At 39.1% G+C, this 26069-nt stretch overlaps 1 protein-coding gene across 1 annotated transcript in view; it reads right to left on the bottom strand.

Annotated features, from left to right (window-relative positions):
* Positions 1 to 2699: 2699 nt before the first annotated feature.
* The window catches only part of LOC149813118 (calpain-type cysteine protease DEK1-like), a 63660-nt gene continuing 40290 nt past the window's right edge, over positions 2700 to 26069 (bottom strand). Inside the window, exons 19-31 of the mRNA XM_089992140.1 lie at positions 24052 to 24429; positions 23842 to 23957; positions 23433 to 23730; positions 14502 to 14821; positions 14041 to 14392; positions 13633 to 13953; positions 13401 to 13505; positions 13160 to 13288; positions 4704 to 5084; positions 4452 to 4589; positions 4036 to 4272; positions 3498 to 3951; positions 2700 to 3313 (exon numbers count right to left, since the gene is read on the bottom strand). Coding sequence (XP_089848266.1) covers positions 3646 to 3951; positions 4036 to 4272; positions 4452 to 4589; positions 4704 to 5084; positions 13160 to 13288; positions 13401 to 13505; positions 13633 to 13953; positions 14041 to 14392; positions 14502 to 14821; positions 23433 to 23730; positions 23842 to 23957; positions 24052 to 24429 — 3081 coding nt within the window. The 3' untranslated portion in view covers positions 2700 to 3313; positions 3498 to 3645. The remainder of the gene's footprint in view (positions 3314 to 3497; positions 3952 to 4035; positions 4273 to 4451; positions 4590 to 4703; positions 5085 to 13159; positions 13289 to 13400; positions 13506 to 13632; positions 13954 to 14040; positions 14393 to 14501; positions 14822 to 23432; positions 23731 to 23841; positions 23958 to 24051; positions 24430 to 26069) is intronic.

Genomic DNA, 26069 nt, shown 5'->3' with positions numbered 1-26069 from the left:
TGAAGAACCTAGATGGATGTGTCAAGGCCTTTATGAAGAGGCTTGGGTGACACCTATGGCTCTAGTAGGTTCTATGTAGGAGACTCCTAGTATTTTGCATTTCTATTAAGGTTTCTTGTAATTGGTGTTGTGTGATAATGCTTTCCCTAAAACCTTTATAAAGGGCCTGTAATTCCGTTGTGGAAGATATAAAAATTAAAATGCATAATTGAAGTTCCTCACTCTCTCTCTCTAATTCGTAATTCTCCTCTATCTATAAGGGTGTCCTACTCTCTCTCTCTCTCTTCTTTCTCCTCTCCCCCTTGGCCCCTAGACTCTCTTTTGTCTTTGATATAGGTTCTCTCCCTTTAGTCTAGACCTTTTGAAGGTCAGCCCCAATCGGACTTGATGCAAGCCTAAGTCTAGACTGTACATCACATCAAGTTTTGGTTGAACCAACTCGTGTCAAGCAAATTGACTTTTTTAGACCACCTCTCAGTCATGGAAGAGGACCCACTCCCTTAGCCTATCAAACCACTGGTAAGTTGACCTAACCTAAACACTTGAACCTAAAATTATCCTAGACCCGTTACACCTAGCCAAAGCCTTGCATTTTGCAGAATTGGACCTGATTTCCACTGAGCATACCTCCTCAACCAAAATGAGTTTGAAACTCAAATTTTAATCATGATTGCTCCTACTTGTCTTTAACCAACCAAGTAAAAATCGAGTTTAGTCTTCAACCCAGTGAGGAGAAATAAATCTGACACTCAGACTTGTTTTTAACAAATCTCAGTCCAGACCCATTCTAGCTTTCCTTGTTTTCATATTTTTATCTTCCAAACCGTATCGACTTAGAACCCCAAACTTTACCAAAACCTTTCCTATCCTGTCTCAGAACTGCTCCTAATATTTATATTTTTTTTAGTTGTATTCTTAGGGATATAATTTTTTCTCTTAGGGTCTATCAGAAACCCAACCCCAAAAAAACTTAAAAATTACAATAATTATTTATCATAAAATCCTAAATTTTTTACTTAGGATAGCCTGACATGTCTAGAAGCTTCTGCTCAATTTTTAGAAATTTATCTGCTGTGAATTGGGAGAACCAAATTTTTTAATAAACCCTGTAAAAAGTCAATTGAACCTTATTATGTCTCTAACATATCCAACCTAGCCTAACCCTAAGCTTGAACCCAGAACAACAAAATGGGCCCAGGAACGTAACATAGATCATGTCTATAAAGCTAAATTTTAAAAAGAGTAGAAAAATTAAAAATTGGGACTGTCCACACCCTCCTATTTTTAGGAGGAATCAATTACTATATATATAGGAAAATGGAAACTTACAAAATGGATGTCGTGCTAAATGAAACTTGATATTGGATTTCTGATATTTTTTTTGAAACTCTAACCCCATAGAAGTGTTCAGGATGATTGATTTACAAGATCGTGCATTTTGAATGGAAAAAAAATGGTTTTTGGAGCTACAAAATTTTATAAAAATTGTAGGTCATTGGATTTTAAAATCTTATAAAAATATATTCATGCATCGGAATCAAATGCTCCAATAAGTGATTCCTATAAAAACAAGCATATAGATCATATCTATAGTCAGAATTTTGAAAACATTCACTAGGATTAGGGTGGTGGACCTGACCTAGACCAAACCCTATAGGGTCCGGGTATGGTGATAAATAAGAAGACCTGGGCCCAGACCTGAAGGCCCGATTAATACATGGATCCGGGTGTAGTTTGTAAAATTTTATACCAGACCCAAGCCCAACCTGAGTTTCGATTAAGAGCCGCAAATTTTCAATGCAAAAATGATAAAGAACATTACTTTACCAGGTATGGTTCAGGTCTGGTTCATCTAGTTCTTATCGGATATGATTTCTCTTGTAGTGACCCCAATTAGACCCAGGTCTGGACCAGATACCATACCCAAAAAGCAGGTCCAAGTCTGGTTCTACCTGGGTCCAAACCAAACCCAACCCGTTGACACCCCTAACTAGGATGGATGAAGTGCCTATCACATGTATACTTGAACACATACGAATTCAAGCCAAACATCAAGGGTGAATGACTTGCAGGTTGGGATATGATTTACGTTTGCTTCTATTTTATTCCTACTGAGATGGGCGTTTTGGCTTGCGGAAACAAAAAGATTAGCATCCCTACATTAAAGATCCTAGAGCTGGCTATCTGTGAGTATAACAGGCCCTGGCCAAGAAGATAAAGCTGAAGCTGGACCAACCTACTGGTCATGATATGCTTGCTAGGTTGGCTTAGATTGCGTCAGTAAAACCCTAGGATACAAGGCACATTCAGACCTGCTTCATCTTAGGGTTTTTGAATCCTGCTCTGATCTGTTCATACATATGCATTTGAGAACCAGTAGGCCACACCCATGTGAACACAATTCATACCGTCAGAAGAATACCAGCAGGATCCACTTGGGTCACACCCCTACTGCTAGAACCCACAAAACTAGTTGCAACATAAAAGCAGCAGAAGTCAGACGTGAAAGATGGCTGAACCAGGTGGAATGCACCTTAACTGAGCTGGCTCAGGTCCCCTGTCACAAGGACACAGTGCAGAGGATAAGACATGAGAGTGAACTAAGGTATCCCTGTGACATAGTTCAGGTTCCACACCTGAGACCTACTAGGATCTTTGGTAAACAGAGAAAAAAGCATACGCAGTAAACAGTAACCAGATTAAAGAAAAGCACTACCAGAAGGCTAATTTGGCATTGCTGCAAAGAAATTAACAATGTTGTATACAGACATAAACCACTACTATGGGCTTCCAAAACTGCTACTGAAGCTCTGACGCTCTCAGCAACAAAAGCGCCCTTATTCCAACATCTGAGATATTGACCAATTCCCTTCTTTTTTTCTAATCTTTTTACAATAACCTGTACACCAGACCCAGAAAACCATCAATTCATCTACAACCTGGCCAAAACAGACGTTCCACTGCTCTGTAATTATTCACAGGGAATCAACAGCTGCTGAATCCATTCTGATGCCAAATCAAAACCAATCCTGACCTGAAATCTTTATATGCTAACCTGCAGGTAACTCCGGCATGCTATCTGATCCAATATGTCGCTTGGGTAACCATCTTCCAAGTATAAGGCATTTCTGAGCACAGCCTATCATATGTGTATTGATGTAGGCTATCGAGCATGCATGAACCCTTTTACATATGTTTGCAACTGTTACCCGAGCATGTGTGCGGATGGTGCAATAGAGAACCAATCAAAAATGAATTTGTTTCCCTCGTGATCCCTCCAGTGAGAAGTTTGTTCCAGCCACCAAGAATCACGCTGAGTCAAATTAAAAAAAACTCGAGTCAGAAGGATTTGACAGTTCAGGCAACTAATATATAATACCATTGAAAAATGAAGCAACAAAATGTAATGTTTCTTGCCCTGTTAAAAATATGCGGTAACCAATGTCAAAATGCTAAGATAAAAAGGCAAAAAGACTAGATGATAAAAATGCTCTCACGTTCAGCAATTTTGAGGCTCAAACAAGATGCTACCAGCAGGTGGGCATTGTCACAGATACCCCGCAAGCTCAAAAAATTGGCACAAGGGTCCTTGGACCACTAGTATATGGTTGAAGATTGTACCAAACCTCAGATCATGGCATTGCACTATAAGGGTTCCAAAACAATAGCCGCTTTGGTGAAAACAGAGAGAACAAAAGGTGCCTCCTCCCCAGGATGGATCGTCGTTGGCACTATTGTGTATCCCTTGGGGTCAGGATCCAAAACCATTTCACAAGCTATTTCCCGGGAATTAACATAATCTGTCCCACCAACCGACTCGTGTAAGTATATGTTATAAGCAGCACGCCGGCCACGTGTCTTCAATATCCTCATTCCTATGTAAAACATAGATGAGTCATGACTAGATTGATAATTCCTGAAACCAGCCGTCTTCCGAGAGAAGCTCACACCCTACCAACCATGTAAATTGCAAATGAGAAAATGGATACAAAAGAAAGCAAAATGACAGTATAAATTGAAATACGGATAGAGAACCTGTGTTAAGGTTATGAACACATGGATAGGCAAAGATGCCTCTGCCCCAACAGCCCTCAGCCGAAATTGAGGGTTCTGATTCCATGTATCATAATCTTGGCAGCCACCAGCACTGCAACCACGCCATTGCCCATGCACTGAATAATGCATTTCAGGGGGGTAAACTCGACAGACATATATTGATCGAAAATGGAGTTGAAAGTCTTGCCAAGACATCCAGAATATACCATCTTTTGACTGTTCAATAATCAATGTGTGAAGAATTAGAAATCATAAGCATGACCAAAAGAAAAACAGGGGGCTTTCTTTATCCCAAATAATTTCATTGCAACTTCTACCGATAAATTGAACCAACATCAGCATATTAACCCATACGTACACACATTCCTTGTTATGACATTAACAAGTTTCAGTACCTGGGGCACATGCTTGAGCTTGTGCCTTATCCGCTCTGTCCACTCTGATGATGAGTCAGACCAAGGACCATTCCATTCCACCTCATTAGCCCAGGGGTTCCGAATCTGAACAAGCTTGTGTCCATCAACCTCTCTTACCTAACCAAAGATGAAACAAATTATTACAAACTACAAGGCACAATATCCAGTCAATGAAGAGAATTTTAAAAGAAATGAAACAAACAAAAGGTGAAAGAAGATTTGGAAAACTACCTGCAGAATAGAATAAGCATGTCCTTGAACAATTCCACTGGATGAGACATGCACATCTGAACCTGATGGACTCCCAGCACCAAGTAGAAAACCCTCTTGTTTGAATCGCAACAGCTGAGACCATAACCTTCCACTTGCAAGGTCTATTTGTGCCTGTGTGCTCCTCATATCAATCTCTTCACCAGCCCCTCCTGTAAGGTCCACCAGAGCATCTTGGACTAGCCCTCCTTCAAGTGCTTCATACGACCCATGAAGCTTAGCATAAGCTTTCTCCAAAATAGAAACCCAAAATTCATTCCCTTTCCTACTTGTAGCAAATGCTGGTTTTCCATGTGATTCGCATGGTACCCAATCATCAACAACAACAGGGACCCATTCACCCTATAGGCATGAAGACTCCAAATCAAATTACTCCATGAAATGTTACCAAGATAACCATACTAAAAGTTCATATTGAACATCAAGATTACTGACCATGACATTTAGCAGTATGACGAACAAAAACAGTACCCACAAGCAAAAATTTCACACATGAGCTTAGCATCCTAGGTGTATGGAGCAAAGCATGTGATAACTCATGCATAGTTGAATAAGAGAGCTGGTTAGATTCGCTATCTTAACCAATGCATTTCACGCTCGAAACACAATGGGTGACCCTCGAAAGAAAAAAACACAAAAAAAAAAGAAGAAAAGGAGACCATGTATCATACAAAACGATAGCCAAAAGGGGGAAAGAGCCAAGCAAAGCAAGGAACATGAAATGCGCTTCAGAAGCACATTCCTATGTTTAATTTTTTTTCTTTTAATGATTGACAATACTGTCATCCTAGTAATTTCATTACTCTTTTATAGGCATACTCAGCAGAACTAAATAATAAGATATCATATCAAAAAGTAAGTTGTCTAAGTTTTAAATCTAAAGTTCTTCAGCTTAATTGCTCACAACTGCATAAATTCCACCGCAGGTCATCAACACAGATGACTTAACATATGGCAGCAAAATTCAGTGAAAAAAAATTCTAGTCAAAGGGAAGAAAGGAGGGATGGGGGACCAAAACACATTAAAATGATAAGATGTGGTCAATATCTAAGGATACCAGACATAGCATTATCAGATCACATCCCATTTAGTGTGTTTTCCTTTATCAGATCCATATACAAATATAACTTGGTATAATTAGATTAAGCCATCATTAGATCACATTCCAATTAACTCTGTTTTCTTTATCAGATCCATATATACATATAACTTTGTGTAAATAGATTAGGCATTATCATACTTAGATACCATAAGATCTTTAATCAATTTGAGATGAAGCTTACCAGATTGATGACTACACCCATCAAATAAGTGTTATGGATCGACTGCAAACACAAACCAAACACAAAACAGGAGCTATATCACACAAAACAGTACAAGACTGATGTATGATAAGTCTCATATGGCACGATATGTTGTTTTCTGATACAGGAGGGTACATTATATAATATGGACTCCTGATAAACATTGCATCATACAATATGATGCAACAAGATTGTTCTCAGATAATGGATCTGCATGGAAAATGTCACCAAGGTGCAGTAATTTTAGGAAGGCAACCTCACGATTGTCTTCCAAGATGATGATTGCATGCAGGGCCTTCAAAGGTAAACATTGAAGGGCATGAACCCAAAAATAGGCTTAACACAAGAAAAAAGGAAATTTCCATTTAGCATCCAACCTTTATGCCCTAATTCCAAAAATGGTCCTCACTTATCTGAATTCCATGATATGGGCCACAGATTTCCTGAAAATGCCAAATAGAGACCTCAGTTTAACCTCCAAGACTTACTACGCTGTGGAGTTGAAGAATACTAAATTATCGTCATAGAAAACAGAAGGATATTTTAGTTATTTAAGGGCATCATTGTCATTTGATTCAATTTAATTGAATTAACCTGAGTTGGTGGTCAATGGCAAGAGTAGGTCTTCGTTTGGCAGATTTCATAAAAACAGAGGCCCATATCAGGAAATTTAGAAATGTGTGTTAGTTTTGGATCATGGATCCGACCCGCACCACATTCCAAGGATTCATCTTGGGATGCGTGGGCGGTGGCATGTTTGTAATTTATTTTTATTACTTGTGTAATGTTATACCTTGTACAACACTTATAAATAATAAGTGAAAAGGGAAAACCCTATTGCCGCCGACTCCTCTCCTCTCTCTCTTCTCTCTTTACCTCACCTTACCTCCTGCAGGTTGATCTTTTACCTCTTGCAGGTCGATCTTTCTGACATGGTATCAGAGCACAGGCGCGGAAATCAATCATCTACAAGACCTATAAGGACCAGCACGTGCTTCTAAAGGACGTAGGATTTTTTCTTTCTCTTTTCCTTAATCCTCTTTCACGTCATTCTAGTTTCTTTTTCAGTTCCATTCATTTTTAATATTTTTTCTGGTACACACGTCCTAATATTATATTCCAGTCTGCCGAGCCTTTGATTTTCTCCCCAAAAATATTTCTATCCAATATTTTTTCTGGTTCGCACATCACTATTCCTCTGTGTGACGAAGGCATTGATATTATTTTCAGCACACAGCATTGCTGTTTTTCTCTCAATATATTTCTGTGTGACGAAGGCATTGATATTATTTTCAGCACACAGCATTGTTGTTTTTCTCAGCATTGCTGTTTTTCTCTCAATACATTTCAGTTCAACATTTTTTTTTGGTTCGCACGTCACTACTCCTCTGTGTGACGAAGGCACTGATACTATTTTCAGCACACAGCATTGCTGTTTTTCCCTCAATACACTGTCAGTACAGTCGACATTCTATTTTGGTGTCATCCCATTCCTATTTCCTATCTGTTATTGCATCTCATTCTTCATATAATCCATGGATTCCAAGTTGAACCCTAGTTTTCTTACTCACCTCATGACTCACAAGTTATCCCATGATAACTACTTACTTTGGAAGCGTCAAATTGTGCCTTTTATTCGCAGTCATGGTCTTTATGGGCATCTAGATGGGCGATCACCCACCCCACCTACACATATCATGCAAAAAATAACATGTGAAGATGAGAAGGTGAGTCAACTTCGAACCACCAATCCTGCTTATGACATATGGGTACAACGGGATCAGACATTAGTTGCTTACATAACTTCCACACTTTCTGATCATGTTTTACAAACTATTTCTGATGATCAATATGCTGCTGAGTTGTGGAATGGACTAGCTCATTCCTTTTCTCAGGTTTCCGAATCTCGGGCTTTGCAACTCAAGTGGCAATTCTAATTCATGCGAAAAGGAAACAAATCTATTACAGAGTTCATGGGGGATGTCAGGGTGATTACAGATCAGTTAGCTGCCATTGGAAGTCCTGTATCAGATAAGGATATGGTACAACAGGTATTAGGTAGCCTTGGACCTGAATATCGCATGTTTTGCACGGCACTCCAGGTTGTCTCAGTTCTTCCATGTTTTGATGATCTTCAATCTAAGCTTTTGCAATATGAGGTCAATTTAAATCAGGAACACGCATCAGATGATGCTCATCCTGTGATGATGGCACATACGCCTATTCAAACAGGAGTCTTATTTACTCCTCCTCGTCCCAATGGAACACCTATAAACAAAGGAGGATTACTACCTACACCAGGTGGAGGAGGCATTGGCTCAGGCAGTGTACCACGAGGGGGACGTGTTCCTACTTGTTTTCTATGCAATAAGCGGAGACATGTTAAAGCAAATTGCTGGTACAATCCTCAGAACCGGAACAAAACAGGAAGGCCAGATAGTAGGTCAGGGCAGAAGGCAACTCAGACGTTTGCACGCACTCCTCAGGGACAGGTTCTTCCACAGGACGTACAAAATATCCTTATGACTACTTTCAATCAAATGAACTTGCGCCAAAATGATAACTCACACCTGCTATTCAAAAGAATATTCTATCTGTGTCAAAATTAGTTGATGAAACAAATTCTTTCGTTGAATTTACTCCTTCTGTTTATCTTAAGGATCTTCACACCAAGAAGGCGCTCGCTAAAGGTGAACGGCGCGGGAACATGTACGTCTTTGAAGAATCTCATGTGCCTTTGAAGACGTCGTCTTCCGTAGCCGTGGCCTCTTCAGCTTCTTCCTTTCCAACATTTTTGAGTCGATCTAGAGATCATAGTTCTTCATCTAGAGTCTTGAAACTTAATAAGCCAGACTTATGGCATCTTTGTTTGGGTCATTGTAGTCAAGTTTTTCTTGACAAGTTGTCTGCTAAAGGTTTAATACCCGCAGTTAGTTTAGAGTCAAAATGTCCAAGTTGTCATTTATGCAAAAGTCATGTACTTCCTTTTCATAGTATCAATAAAATAGCAACAAAGCCTTTTGAGATTATATGCTCAGATGTTTGGGTCCTGCACACACTGCCTCTCTTTCTAGATCTCGATACTATGTACTCTTTCTTGACTCTTACACTCGATTTAGTTGGATTTACTTCATGAAAAACAAACATGAAGTTTTCAAGTTGTTCAAACAGTTTCATGCACTAGTCCAAAACCAATTCAATACCAATGTTGTATATTTCCAGTGTGATGGGGGGGGGCAGAATACATATCCCATGATTTTAGTGAATATTTGAAGGAGCATGGCATTACACGTAACATTTCTTGCCCTCATACCCCTCAACAAAATGGAGTAGTTGAGAGAAAACACAGGCATATTGTTGAGACAACATTGAGCATGATGCACACTGTGGGTACTCCTTTCTCTCTTTGGACAGAGGCTTTCCATACAACTGTGTACGTTATCAATAGGTTGCCCATGACCATCCTTGAAGATAATTCTCCGTATTTTGTTCTTTATAATTGTCATCCATCATATGAAAAACTACATCTTTTTGGTTGTGTATGTTATGTTCATATTGATCATTCATTGAGAAATAAGTTTCAAGACAGAGTTGTACAGTGGTACGGTATGCAAATGACTATAAGGGGTACAGGTGTTATGATCCTCATACAGGCAAAATTCGGGTATCTAGAAATGTTGTTTTTGATGATGAAAATTTTGACACTCTGGGTTCGTCTTCCACAGATACACAGGACAGTTATGATCCTTGGCTCAGTGACTCACTTTTATATGACTCGTTGCCTTATGAGGATTCATCTTTATTGACAGACAATGAAACCGCATATGGAAGACATTCCTCCTACAACATCATCACGTTTTTCTGGTCTTGTTTATTCTCGTAGAGGTCATCCAGTCAATGATGAGACTCCTCTACGACGTTTCACTCGGATTAGACATCTTATAGATCGTTGGGTAAGTTATAACAATTTCTCTTTGGATTTTCAAACATTTCTAACCAGAGTGTCCAAAGAAACAGAACCTTCCTCTTTTCATGAGGTTGTACATTCCCGTGCCTGGGTAGAGGCGATAAATGAGGAAATGGAAGCATTGCATGAATGCAATACATGGAAAACTGTACCAAGGCCAGATAACAAGAATGTTGTAGGATCCAAATGGGTGTACAAGATCAAGCACAAACCGGATGGCAGTGTTGAGCGCTATAAGGCTCGTCTGGTTGCACGAGGCTTCACACAGCAGTATGGGCAGGACTATGATGAAACGTTCAGCCCAGTAGTAAAATTGGGCACCGTCAGGATTATCTTGATGTTAAAAATGCTTTTCTGCATGGTGAACTAAAGGAAGAAGTTTACATGGAGCAGCCACCTAGTTATAGTATGCATGATTCATCCAATTGGGTATGTAAACTTCGACGCTCTCTTTATGGCTTGAAACAAGCTTCTCGATCTTTTGGTTTGAAAGTTTTTCCACGGAGATCCAGCATCATGGGTTCACTAAAAGTGTTCTAGATCATTCATTGTTCATATTCAAAAGTGATTCAGCTATTGTTTGGGTGCTTATATATGTTGATGACATCATTATTACCGGGAGTGATGAGGTTCACATATCTTGGGTTAAGTCTATGTTGATGGCTAAATTCAAGATGAAAGACTTGGGTCCCTTACGATATTTTTTGGGTGTGGAAGTTGATAGTCGACATGAGACTATTACATTGAGCTAACATAAGTACACTATTGATATTTTACTTGCTACAGGGATGGAGAATTGTAAACCAATTAGCACACCTTGCCTTCTAAATCATAAGCTAAGTGCTAAAGAAGGCACTATTTATCATGATCCTACTTTGTATCGTCGAGTTGTAGGGATGTTACAATACTTAACATTCACTAGGCCTGACATAGCATACTCTGTCAATCAAGCTTCACAGTTTATACATGCTCCTACAGATATACATATGGAAGGAGTAAAAAGGATCCTTCGGTATTTAAAGGGTACGATTGGAGATGGCTTGATGTACACCAAGGACACAGCTTATACGTCAGGGCATCGACTATTCACCTACACAGACGCGGACTGGGCTGGTGATCCTGACGAGCGCAGATCAGTTTCGGGGTATTGCATTCTTATCGGCAATAATATTGTAACATGGAGTAGCAAGAAGCAAAAGGCAGTGGCGCGATCTAGTACTGAAGCAGAGTATCGTGCAATGGCAGCAGGAACAGCCGATGTTACATGGGTGAGACATCTACTGCAAGAATTACAAGAACCGATCTCGTCCTCTATGCTTCTTTGCGATAATCAGAGTGCTATTAATATTGCCTTCAATCCCATCCTTCATTGTCGCACGAAGCATATCGAGATCGATCAACACTTTGTTAGGCAAAAGGTGGAAGAAAAAGAAATTGAACCTGCATATGTTCGGTCAGATATGCAAGTTGTTATGCAAGTTGCTGACATTTTTACCAAGGGATTATCCACTCATCAGTTTTGGGCACTCAAAGACAAGTTGAGCATGATCAAAGACCATACTCAACTTGAGGGAGGTTGTTAGTTTTGGATCATGGATCCGACCCGCACCACATTCCAAGGATCCATCTTGGGATGCATGGGCGGTGGCATGTTTGTAATTTATTTTTACTACTTGTGTAATGTTATACCCTGTACAACACTTATAAATAATAAGTGAAAAGGAAAAACCCTATTGCCGCAGACTCCTCTCCTCTCTCTCTTCTCTCTTTACCTCACCTTATCTCCTGCAGGTTGATCTTTTACCTCTTGCAGGTTGATCTTTCTGACAATGTGATTCCCCTTTTTGGATTTAGGGGCAAAAGGTTGTCCCCTAAATGGAAATTTCCCAAAAACAAAAACACCATCCACTTGGGTGTTTTATATTTATAAAAGTCGATTGAGGGATCATCCAAATCACACCCTAACACAGGCTTTCCAAGCATACGGGTTAACACAAAAAGTGGCAGTGGTTTTCCTCATGCAAACACCCCATTAGATTCAACCATGGATGGTTTCATTGACCACATACCCCGTAAAACTAGCCCATACACTATATTTGATAGTCGTAGAGATAATTTGCTAGAGCAAACTAAAAGATGGGACCATGCAAAGGTTTCAGCCACACATCAACAGCCATTTGAGAAATATTACAAGTGCAATGAGAACAGATAAGATACAGAGCCCTGCCAATGGCATTTATTGGATTGGATAAGATATGCTCACATATAAAATAAGTCAGTTAAGTTTCTGGCCCTTTGTCCCATTTCCACAAAGTTGCTACATCTTTCAATTTTTCATATGGTTAACTCAAATAAGTTCCTTCATCAGGTTGCAATCACTATAGACCTGATTATGTTTGCAGTAATATCAACCCAAATAGTCCAACTTCTCTTTGATATAGATGGTGTGTTAATTACAAATTTACCGCATATATATTCATATACCTTACAACCTTAGAAGTTAGAACTGGTTTCCACAGTAAATGTAACAGTATTTGAATAGCTTTTGCAAAAAACTTCCAATCGTAAATTCATTAAAAAACAAACAGTATCGTCAATCTAAATTATGCTTAAAGGCTGAACTGATTAATCAGTTACATTTTTAAAAAGTTAACCTCCCCTCAAACATCAATTGCCACACCATAAGATACTGAATAACTGCAAATATTGATGGTTCGGAAGAGAGAAAAAACTAATCTTTGTTGCACTGAAAACAAGCCCAACTTCATAAGCATGAAAATAAAGTAACACTTATCTTTCTCAACTTTCTGTGAATAAAATCCAACACAAAGTCCAGTGACATCACTTCAGCAAGCTAAACCATTACATCTAAGAACGGAAAGTAAATTTGATGACCAAACTGTCACAACCGGTTTCATTTATTCTAATTAGTAGTGAAACAAAGAAGGGAGACAGATGGGAATAAGGTCACCAACCTAAACTTGCATCATTATCTATCAATGCTTTGAACTGTGCTCAAGTGCAGGCATGCATGTGCACACGCACACGTACACACATACATGTTATAACAAGATATTTCAAGTAAACAATCAAACAATGACTCAAGTCAAAAAGTCGGTTTTCTTTTGTGTCACATTTCTATTACCTGAATGCAGAACCGGACAGTATATACACCCTCCTCATTATACTGAGGAGTAATTATTACTTCTGATATACGTGATACTTCAGTCAGTACGGCAACAGCGCTCAAAAACCAACAATCACCTAATCGACCCTGGGTTCAGCAGAAAAAATTATCAAGAATGAGCATCAAGAACAATGTCTGCAACAACTATCAATGAAAGAATAAAACTTTGAAAAGTGTTCAAGGTACAAACTGACTACACCTGACAAACATCAGATGGATTAGGTGATCCAGAAAATAAACATGGATAAGAATCCCTGCAACTCTCTTTCACTAGCTCTTTTGGTCTCATCCACTCAGATACAACCTTCAGCATACACAATTTAATGCGAAAATTGATGATGAGATCAATGGAACTTGTGGCTCAATCCAGAAGCAGCACCTTCACTCTCTTTTTACTATTTAAGAGGAAAAAGGAAAAAAACAGCTCTTACTTGTAATTTTGAAGGTGGATTTTCAGGATCTACGAACAAGGAATTGTTATTGGGAGGAAACTCCTGATCGGTAAAATGTGTTTCCCCTCTAGCAAAGAGGGCTTCCCTCACAGCTAACTCAACTGAACGCATGCGTTGATTAATTTCTTCCTGGGTCTCCAACCTAGGTTTCCGCAGTTTCCTTGCAATGTAGTCCATGTCCACTGTCACCGCTTGTCGCTCAACCCTCCTCTTTCTACCACTTGAGTACTGTCCATCCCAATCCACATCATCCCGATCATATAAATCAACATCAGCAGCTTCACTATCCCAGTCATCCACCTAGATCCAACAGCTCATGTCAGCAAACAGTTGTCCGTAACTCTCTGTCTGTGTGTGTGTGTGTGTGTGAGAGAGAGAGAGAGAGACCCTAGGAGGTGAATCAGGCCAGTTCCAACCATCATCTGGAAAGTCAACCATATGATACTCCGCAGAAAATGTAGAACCATAAAGAGTTGCAACTTCGTCTTCAGTCAGGCACTTGTCCCACAAAAATGCATCCATTATGTGCATCTTGGATTCAGCACCTTCACTATCTGATCTTCCAAAGGCATCCAAGTCTGTTGGTGGTCTTATACCAATCCACACTTCTGTTCCTCGCTCCCAGATTCCATTACTGGACTGCAGTGGCAATCCACTTTGGTACCCATCAAATCCCCCATCCAGATATGTAGTTGCCTCACCTACTTCAGCATCGATTGTAACTGTCACCATGTGCCACCTGTGTGGTCGGAACATCCAAATATATTTAATAACATAACCAGACCTCAAAATTCAAAAAAAAAAGACAAATCACCATGAAAAACAATGACAGATGACAACATACACACCTTCCATCTGCAATACTTGATGCACCAATACACCACTCCTTGGCTACAGTAGTTTGCCTATCACCTTTTGTGACTATTCGAAGGCCAACTTGTCCAGCCTCTATTCCTTGTTCAGAACCAGCAACCAGGATCTCCCAGCAAACCTTCTTTTGTAGTTCAGTTCCTAGAAGACACACAGGACCAGACTCAGGTTGGATCATGACTGCAACGGAGAAGGTGACCCTTCGACTCTGACAGATGCTTGGATCAAGTGGGCCACAATGTCGCCCCCCCACTCTTGGTTCGTCATCAAGTATACAAACAGCGCCTGGAACTCCAGTCTGTAAACAACAACCACCAGAATCCACTTAATGAAGCTATTCCAGCATCCAAAATCAACAAAGATTCTTGGAGTGTATATGTATCTATGTGTGTGTGTGTATAAAATATATATAAGTAAATAAAAGACAGAAACTAACTCCGCCTGTGTAGTTATACACTGCCGGTCCCAAGCCCGGATAAAGGAGGAGGGTTGCGGTAGGCCTGTGACAGCCAGCATAAAAACTTTGTCATATCCTATGAAAATGAACCAATATGAGAATTTCGTTGGGGCGTTCCCTACTGGGCGACGCGCTGTACTCTCTAGGCCCGGAGGCAGTGATAAATGTGCAAGGGTTGCTAGGTCGTCGCCCAGAAGCGACGCGTCACACCGGCGCCCGGGTGTGGTGTCAAATAGGCAAGGGTTCCCTCACTTTGTTGGACGGGTGGGGGTAAAGAAGTTAGTCCAAGACCATAAAATTAGGTTAGCCACTTGGAACATAGGGTCTTTAACTGGTAAGTTGGTAGAGTTAGTAGATGTTATGTGTAGGAGAAAGATTGATATTTTATGTCTTCAAGAGACCAAATGGGTAGGTGAGAAAGCTAAAGTGATAGAACCTTGGGGATATAAGATTTGGTATACAGGAATAAATAGGAATAGGAATGGAGTAGGGATTGTTATGAGTCGTCAGTTTATAGATAATGTAGTTGAGGTCCGTAGGAAGGGTGATAGAATTTTACTTATTAAATTAGTATTAGGTACGGATATTATTAATATTATTAGTGTTTATGCACCTCAAGTAGGTTTAGATGATTTCATTAAGCATCAATTTTGGGAAGATTTAGATGGAGTAGTACAAGAGACATCTTATGGAGAAAAGCTTTTCATCGGCGGTGACCTTAATGGACATGTAGGCATTAGTAGGGATGGATTTGAGAATATCCATGGAGGCTATGGTATAGGAGAAAGAAATGAAAGTGGAGAAAGGATTTTAGATTTTTGTTTGTCCTATGATATGATCTTAGCAAACACTTGGTTTAGGAAGAGGGAGTCTCACCTAGTAACATTTAAAAGTGGGGTTAATACGAGTCAGATAGATTTTTTCCTACTTAGAAAGAGAGATAGGGGTTGTTGCATCGATTGTAAGGTTATACCAGGAGAAAGTGTAGCTACACAACATAGAGTCTTAATTTTAGATCTTAGAATTAGACAATGCCGCAAAAGGGATAGACATAGGATAGATCCTAGAATTAAGTGGTGGGCACTGAAAGGAGCTAAACAAGGAATGTTTGTAGAGCAGGTAGTTAAGGAAGTTGATTGGTGTCTCGAGGAGGATTCAGAATCAATGTGGAATAAGATAGCAGGTGGTATGAGAAAAGTAGCTAAGGAGGTATTGGGTGAGTCTAAAGGCGGTGCACCACTAGGTAAGGATACATCATGGTGGAACGAGGATGTCAAATTAGCTATTAAGGTTAAAAGAGAGTGTTATAGAAATCTAAGTAAGAGTCGTGATAGTGAGAATTTGGAGAAGTATATGATAGCAAAGAAGGAAGCTAAAAAAGTTGTTCGAAACGCGAGGGCTAAGGTATATAAGGAGGTTTATGACAAGTTGGATACCAAAGAAGGCGAGAAGGATATTTATAGGCTTGCAAAGATGAGAGATAGGAAATCGAAGGATTTGGGTATGGTTAGATGTATCAAAGATGAAACGCAAAGGGTTTTAGTCAAAGATGAGGAGATTAAGGAGAGATGGAAAGATTATTTTGATAAGCTATTTAATGATAGTCATGCTCAAGATCTTGGAGACTTCTCCATTCCTTTTCATGAGATAAATCGTGACTTCATGCGCAAGATTCAAAAGAAAGAAATTGCAGAGGCTTTGAAGAAAATGAAATCAAGAAGGGCAGTTGGCCCAGATGGTATACCTATCGAGGCTTGGAAATGCTTGGGAGAGAAAGGTTTAGAATGGTTGACAAATCTTTTTAACTTGATTTGGCGAACAAATAAGATGCCTAATGAGTGGAGGAAGAGTACTTTGGTGCCTTTATATAAGAATAAGGGTGATATACAAGATTGCACAAACTATCGTGGTATAAAACTCATGAGTCATACTATGAAACTTTGGGAGAGGGTGATTGAGTCTAGGTTGAGGAAGGTTGTCATGATATCGGAGAATCAATTTGGTTTTATGCCTGGAAGATCAACTATGGAAGCTATACATCTTCTTAGACAACTTATTGAAAGATATAGAGAGAGGAACAAAGATTTGCATATGGTTTTTATTGATTTAGAGAAGGCATACGATAGAGTACCTAGGGACGTTCTCTGGTGGACAATGATGAAGAAAGGTGTTTCTCTCAAGTACATTAGTATAATTAAAGATATGTATGAAGGAGTAGTAACCAATGTCCGCACTTGTGGAGGGGTGACAACCAATTTTCCGATAACGGTTGGGTTACATCAAGGATCTGCTTTAAGCCCTTTCCTATTTGCGATAGTGATGGATGAGCTTACGAGATCAATTCAAGAAAATGTACCGTGGTGTATGTTGTTTGCTGATGATATTGTTTTGATTGATGAGTCTAGAGCTGGGGTTAATGCTAAGTTAGAATTATGGAGACAGACATTGGAAGCTAGAGGTTTTAAGTTGAGTAAGAGTAAGACTGAATATATGGAATGTCGGTTTAGTAAGCAACGAAGTAGTGATGGGAGTGTAGTGAAGCTTGGTGAGCAAGATATACCGGTGAATGATTATTTCAAATATTTGGGATCCATCATTCAAAAGTATGGAGAAATTGATGGAGATGTAAATCATAGGATAAAGGTTGGGTGGATGAAATGGAAAAGTGCTACTGGAGTGCTGTGCGATCGTAGAATGCCATTGCGGTTGAAGGGAAAGTTTTATAGGACGACTATTAGACCCGCTTTACTATATGGTACAGAATGTTGGGCTGCCAAGAGACATCATATTCAAAAAATGAGTGTAGCTGAGATGCGGATGCTTAGATGGATGTGTGGAAATACAATAAAAGATAAGATTCGGAACGAAGAGATACGTAAGAAGGTAGGTGTTGCACCCATTGAAAATAAGATGCGAGAGAATCGTTTACGGTGGTTTGGACATATTCGGCGAAGGCCTAATGATGCTCCAGTTAGAAGGTTAGAGAAATGGGAAAATATATTAGTTAAAAGAGGTCGGGGTAGGCCTAGGAAGACTTGGATGGAGATGATAGGAAAGGATATGAATGCTTTGAACCTCACCAAGGACATGGCGTTGGATAGAAATGATTGGAGGAAAAGGATTCATGTGGAAGACCCAAAATGAATTTCTTTTTTGGTTCATATCGCTGACCCCAATTGTTTTGGGATGAAGGCGTAGTTGTTGTTGTTGTTGTTGTAAAAGACAGAAACTAGTAAAGGATGTCAACATGCAATTTATTATCTACAGTTTTCAACTATTGACACCTAAGGGTGCATAAAAACAGCAATGAAAAAACAAAGAGAAGCATCATAATAGTACACAACAAGAAAGGATGAAATCAAAATAAAGTAGATAACTTAAATGGGCTTGAACAAGATAGCTGGACCAGTCAAGTCGCATTATCCTAACCATGGGGTACAATCACCCAGAATGACTCGGGGAAAGAAAAGGTAGAAATCTGAATGATGATATAAAGGCAAACCATAAAAAAACAAAAAGATGATGCTATAGAAATGAGAATAGTTTACTGGATGATATAAAGTATAAACCTCAGAGGATCATAGGCAACACAAGCAGCCCAACTAAATAAACAGATGCAGTCCTTTTTAAACAGGCTGTTTCTTCACTTTTATGCATTTAAAATCAAGCAGGAGGTTAGCCCATCGTAGGATTTCAAACTGATACCCCCTCCATGGAGTCTACAAAATCTCAGAAAAACTAGGCAAAGCTGATTCTGTTGAGGTGGATAGGATTCCAAGATATCATTTGAAACCTGAACCTTGGTATTTGAGCTCCCCTGAGTGCCTTCGGTAGGTTGTTGAGCAAGGTGAACGAGCAAGTTCAGGATGCTCAACCTCAATTTTTTGGGCTCTCACCTAGCTCAAGCTTGTAACGAACAGAGCCTAGCATGATCATAACAAGCAAGAGCCTGATAAATCAAACTTGAACTGGCTTGTTGCAATATACACAATATTGACAATGATGGGAATCAAACCAAAACCACCTCCATTTTTCAAGCCATACACCTCAACCAACTACTCTATGCTTTGTAAAATAAAGCATATGTAAAATGCACATTTAATTCTATCCAGTGTTGTTAAAAGCGCCCCTTGAGGCGCAAAAGGCGTGCTTCGCCTTGAGGTGAGGCACTCTACGCCTCAAGGCGCCGGCCTAAAGCGTGCTTCATCAATAAAGCATTTATTTTAGATTTTTTAGTATTTATTTTATATTGTATATTTCTTATTGCTCGTTGCTTCATCAATAAAGCATTTTTTTATTTATTTGTATTTTTAGATATGTTTTTATAGTTTCTAAGTTATATAATCAGTTCCATGTTAATCTCTCATATTTTTTAGTATTTTATTTTAGATTTTCTATTTCTTATTGCTTGTTGCTTCATCAATAAAGCATTTTTTATTTATTTGTATTTTTAGATATTTTTTATAGCTTTTTTAGTTTTCAAAAAAAATCAGGCTCACGCTTTAAGATCAGTTTCTCAGTTACTTTTACATGTTAATCTCATATTTTTTAGTATTTATTTTAGATTTTCTATCTCTTATTGCTTGTTGCTTCATCAATAAAGCATTTATTTATTTATTTATATTTTTAGATATTTTTTATAGTTTTCTGAAGTTTTCAAAAAAAAAATTGAGACTTACACTTTACGCCTTGCCTCAGTTTTTGGTGGAGCGCCTCGCTACGCCTCAACGCTTTTCACAACATTGATTCTATCTAATGGGCCTCCACAAGCCAGGCGAACTATGCCTTGTTTGTGCATGGTTCAAAATTTTACAGGAGCAGCTCTTGCGCAACTCACCAAGCATCTTTTATGAGCCTAAGTTAACTCCCTCACTAGCTCAACCTAACGAACCACAAGCAGCTCAGTTCATCTACCAGCCCTAGCATTGGGTATCATGCTTGACTTGAGCTTGAACTTAGACTTTAAAATAATTACATAAAGGGCACCAGATTGAACTGTGACCGCTCTTTACAAATAAAACAAGGATACCATACATCAGACGCTCTACTTATGTTAAAGGTTGTATGGAAATCATATTTATGTATGTTCTAGCTAACTTAAATGAACTTAACCGAGCCCAAGCTCAAGGCTTAGGATCAGCTTGTTTAAAAACCCAAACTTAGAACTAGGTTTGGGCTTGGCTTCTTCAAGTAAATAAGTGAGCCTGAACCACAACCAAGTTTTTGTCAAAAGGTTCAGCTCATAGTGAAGCTGTGGATGCCACTGATCACAATCATTCATGACTCTTTTCTATGTAAAAGCATGATCCATTTTTATGGTGTTAGTCTCCCACCTTTAAGAGAAAACATGGAACAGATTATTGGAGAGAAAAATTTTCCCAAACTGCCGACAATTTTTTTCAAAAAGAAGTGTACATGTTTATGGTTACACATTAAATATACGACACCATGACAACAGAAGTTACTATGGAAGACCCTAGAAAGAAAAAAGAGAGAAGGAAGTGCAGGTGCTATAAACAATAAGGGCATGTTTGGAAGCAAGAAAATTTTGCATAGGAAAAGAAAATTTTGCCTATGAGAAGTTTTGATATGATAATTTTTCTAAAATGAAAAATTTTCACTTGTTTGGGTAGCATGAGAAAAATAAAATGAAAATTCTTAAAAAAATGAGAGAAAGGAGGAGGGGTGGTGGTGGAGCTTCTTCGGCGCAGATTTTCGAGAGTTGGGTGATGGTGGATGGTGGTGGTGAGATAGATGGTGATGATGGTGGTGAAAAATCATCGTGGGGTGGTGGTGGAGCTTCTCCGGCGCCATTTTTCAGAATGTGGATGTGGTGGATGGTGATGAATGGTGGTGATTGATGGTGGAGAGGGCGGTTTTCCGGGAGGTGGGTGATGGAAGGTGGTGGTGGTGAGATGGATGGTGGTGATTGGAAAATCATTGTGGGGTGGTGGTGGTGGAGCTTCTTCGGTATCGTTTTTCAGGATGTGGGTGATGAATGGTGGTGATGGATGGTGGGGAGGGTGATTTTTCAAGAGGTAGTGGTGGTGAGATGGATGGTGGTGGTGAAAACTCATCGTGGGTGGTGGAGCTTCTGCGATGCCATTTTCTAGGAGGTGAGTGATGGTGGATGGTAATGGTAGTGGTCAAACGACTGGTGGTGATGGATAGTGGAAATTCATCGTGGGGATGGCGGTTTTTCTAGAGGTGCGTGATGCTAGTTGGTGGTGATGGTGGTAGTGGTGGTGGTGAGATGTGGTAAGATGGGTGGTAGTGGTGGTGGTGAGATGTGGTAAGATGGGTGGTAAGGAGTGGACCTCACCATTTTCTCTTGATAGGAAACATCCCCCCCCCCCAATCAAGGAATGTTTTCTATCAAAAAGTGTATTTTTTCGTAAAACTCTCTCAAAGAGGATTTTTCTCTCTTTTAGAAGGGTCAGAAAAACTGTACGGATTTTTCAATTTGTATCACTTTTCCTACATCTTCCCCACTTCCAAATGTGCTCTAAAGCAACCAACAAAATGGAAAACACAGTGAATGCATCCTATATGCATCAATCCAATCCAATCCACTCCTTCAGTGGTCCACCTAGAAACAGCAATGGGCCATGCAGACAATGCTGGTGTGAAGAACAGATCTGCAGACCATGTTATGTCTAGACCACTGGTTTTATTTCAAGCTATATAGACTACCCTGACATGAGTAATCACCATCTCCATATCATGGTACCTGTGTCACATGGACACAGTTAAAAGAATTGGCAACAGAATGTCCAATGGACATGCCACCAGAGAAAATTGGATTATCCTTGTGATATACCATTTCCTCTATCACACACGGATCCAATTAGTATAACACATAAATCTTCTGATCATCTTTGAGTTTCTTTAAACTTGTTTGTTGATATCCAATCATCTTTATTTCACTCAGAGGCAAGCAAGAGAGACTGTCATGGCTGAAAGAGTGGACTAGGAAGCAACACCAGGATCAAAGATTTTGGCATTTTAAATAGGAAGCAGTGAGAATAGAAACAGCAAACGTCAAAATATACAAGTTATGAGTACCAAGCATTTTCGAGAAAAAAAATTATGGAAAACGAAGGGCCTTAACTGAAAAATAAATGTCAAACCCAAAAAGAAATTTTACATGATGCCAATACAATGAACGTCAAAGATATCAAAGAGAAGCCAGAGACAAGTTTTAAACAATCGCAACAAGAAACAAGCAGGAAGTCATGCTAAATAAACATTAAAAATAACAAACATCAAAAATATTATAAGTTCGGAATACCAATCAAATTCCCAAACATATGGAAAATATATGCTAAAAATGGAAGATTAAAGAAACGTAAAACCTAAAAGATAGTTCACAACATGCCAAAACAATCAATATTAGAAAAAAAAAGGAGAAGCCAGAGGCAAGTTTTAAACAATCACAACAAGAAGCATGCAAGAATAATTCAAAAGACGGTAAAAATTAAAAAAAAACAAATTTATACCGTGCAATCTTTGATTCAATTACATGAACCATATTCACTTTCAGAAACATAGTTCTGTTAACCTAAATGCAATATAGAGCATAGTGTCACATCTCTGAGTGCATAAAGAGACCAATCACAGAACTGGAAAACCCCCTAAGATTAGTGTCACGTGTTTTACCTCTCCAACCCCTGAAATCTATGCTAGCACCTTGTGAGTTATACGTTAAAAGACTTGTATAACCTTGCCTAAAGACCTGTGTGGCTCATGATCAGGATGAACATGTCGGTGTATACATGTTATAGTTCTTGAAACTTAGGTTGGTGTATTATACATGTTATAGTTCTGGAAGCTTAGGTTGGTGTATTATACATGATATAGTTCTTTAAATCTAGTAGGCAAGGTATTCATAACTGTAGAAGTGCATAATAGATACCGGGATTAGCATTAAGTACTCTTTCATCCTTTCAAGTTTCTGTTAGCATACTTGTAAATTTTCCATCTAACAGTATTATAAATGGTACTTCTTGTGCCCTCCACCTGGCTACCCGGCTGCCTCAATTACACAAGACCCCCAAAAAAAGAGTGTGCAACTCTAGGAACAATGCAACACGGGCATCACATGAACTAGTGGAGAGAACCATCAACACGGGTCTCCGTTTTGAAAGGCATGGTGGATTATAGTCTGATATCAACTAAATCAAATATATCTGGATAGCCGCTCAGGTAGATGGCATGATTACCTGGTCGAACAGACTACTAGTCTCAACCTTAATTAGGAGAATGGGACCAGAAGCAATTTTCATTGCATCTAACCAAGATCATGAGCTTCTTAACCCACAGTTGTATGGTCATGCAATATTAATCAACAGGTGCACAAAAGTTCTTGCATCAAACAATAAACAAAGAATAAAGAATAATGATAAGCTTCTCCCGCTAAACAAGTTATAGAATGTGGAAGAGCCATGCTAACCTGTTGTGCCCTACGGGCCATCTGTGCAGTGAGGACGCGACGAGCAATGCCGGAGACCTGTTCCCTAGCAAAAGAATCCTCCATCACAGACTCTCCACCGATAGCACGCACTGCTGCTGCCACTGCTGCAGCTTCTCTGCTCCCAACATTAGGAATGGAGGATATAAGAGAAGCTTCCAACTCCTTCCATTTCCGCTCTTCTTTTTCCAGGAGAGCTTTTCTTCTTTCTTTTCCTTTTCCCTCTTCCTCACGCCGCTGCATCAGGATTTCTTCTTCCATCTCTTTTTCTCTGATGTAACTGTATGATACAAAAAATTATAAAGGTATGAATAACAAAATATCAACTAAGCTTAATAGCATGACATATGAAAAGGACGCATTCAGCAAGCAACCAAGCAAAATAACCTACCTTTCCTGAATAATCTCAAACTGTCTACGATCTTCAGGCATCCACTTCTTAATTTTCTTGGCACTTAAATCTGACAAACCAATGCTGTCAAGGAAAAGACGCAAACGAACTTCATCCTGCACAAAAATAAGGATATCCCACACGTACTGATTGAACTTGCAAAGTTAAATCGTATCATGTCAACACAACCAGGACAATTATGACGCTCACCTGCACTTGTTCTGCCTTAGCAGTCAACCCAAGCAAGAGAAGCAAATACCCACCAAATTTATCCCACATGTACACCCATTCAGTATCAATTGCTTCTTCTAAAGCTAAGATACGTGCATGAGCACACATTTTTCTCCTGTATCCCATATCAGAAGAAGAATCATGTCTATATGAAAATCCAGGTTTACTTCTACAGAAGAATAATCCGGCAGCAAATTCTTCATTTCTGAGACAATCTCTTAATTTCACGACATCTGCTCTAGGTAGAACAAAGTTTCCAGCCCTGTCCCGTGTAATTGTTGGGTCACCTACCAAAAGGGCAGCAGAGCTAGCAGACCTCTGTGGTGCCGAGTAAGTCCCAGACAGTGCATTTCTTGTCTGAATTACCGAAAGGCAAGGACAAGTAATCAATAACCAATTTTGAAGCAAATGTACAAATCAAAAAACTAACAAGAGCACCACAATTTAACATAGTATAATACATAGCACAATAATAGAAACTCCTGCTAACAGGTAGACTAACGGCAACATGCCTCAATCTCATTGGTGCAGGCTCCTGCCTTCACATCAGGAAATATATATACCACATAATCAAGAGCCATGCACTGTTCGGATAAGGCTTAATCCTGATGATGATGATGATGATGGCGGTAAGGATGAAACATAAGACTTATCAAACCTCGACTTAATCCTGATGACGATGATGGTGGTGGTAAGGATGAAACATAAGCCTTATCAAACCTCGACTTAATCCCCTTACAAAACTAGATGCACTCAGGAAACTGCATATTGCAATGACATGTATAACACTTCCACAACTGGGCTTTCACATAACGAAGTAACGGTAAATATGAAACTTGTTAAACAGAAGACTGAAGTAGAATCAAACAGTAAATTACAAGCCACTAACAAGAACCAGCAACTTATCAAAAAACAGCAGCCAACAAACTGCACATCATAAAATATAATAAAATAACTATTATTAGCAACTTTTATTGCACAACTCACAAAAACTATTTTTTCAACTTTGTCACTACAAGCACGAATCATTTATAACAATAATCTCAAACTATCAAAGCTAGAAAATTAATGAACTCAAAGGATCCATTAAATTATTATGAATGCATGTCCATTAATTTACTTTTGCTGTTGCAAGCAGCAGCTAATATTTATATTATGTCACATAGGTAAGGATGCTAGTATAGTATGCGGTATGACATCAGCATGGTGGGGAAAACAGTTGTTTCCCAGAAGAGCACAGGAGTGCAGCTCAATAACATGTACTTTTTTCTAAACGATGTGCTTTAGCTAGTATAGTCATAAGCTGTCACATAGGTGCGGGTGCGGCACTTTAAAAAAAACTTGGGTGCGGGGAGGATATATATATATATATATATAATTTTTAACAGTTTTAAGTTAGCACTATGTGTATTTGTGTGCATTTATGTACTGATGTATATAATATAGATAAAAATGGACTTGATTAGGGTTAACTGAATCTACTTTTGGATAGAAATGGACATCAGTGTGGTTGTCTTCACCTAACACAAAGGAAGTAGTGTCCAAGTGTCGCACACGCCTGGGTGCGGGTGCGACGCAGGTGCTGTGCCTTGTTAGAAGAGTCCGTGTGACATAGGTCATAAGATTATGCTATGTTTTACTATAGCTCATGCTTTCATCAAAAGTCCAATCTCCAAGCTTCTTAGAATATTATTCCTGTGATTCAATGCAAAGGTACTTGCACATTTTTGCATTTTACAGAAACACATAAGCACCTATAGATGGGAGATAGCCGCCACTCAGTCATTCACAGCAGAGTGGATTGTCAGCCATAACATAATGTTGACCGGAATGTAAACTGAAAGCTGGAACATGCCCCAAATAGAATAATACAATAAAATACCAGCAATAGGAAATTAACAAGTTCAAATTTTTCCCATGACAAATACTCAAATTACCAAGGTAACCCTATAATGTACTCGTAACCAACAAGATTATTTTCTGACTTGGCAAACTTA

Source organism: Nuphar pumila, chromosome 16, assembly GCF_984573655.1.
Source record: "Nuphar pumila chromosome 16, dmNupPumi1.hap1.1, whole genome shotgun sequence".
NCBI classification, from domain to species: domain Eukaryota; kingdom Viridiplantae; phylum Streptophyta; class Magnoliopsida; order Nymphaeales; family Nymphaeaceae; genus Nuphar; species Nuphar pumila.
Note: the sequence above shows the minus strand (reverse complement) of the source record. Positions and strands in the feature narration are given on the sequence as shown.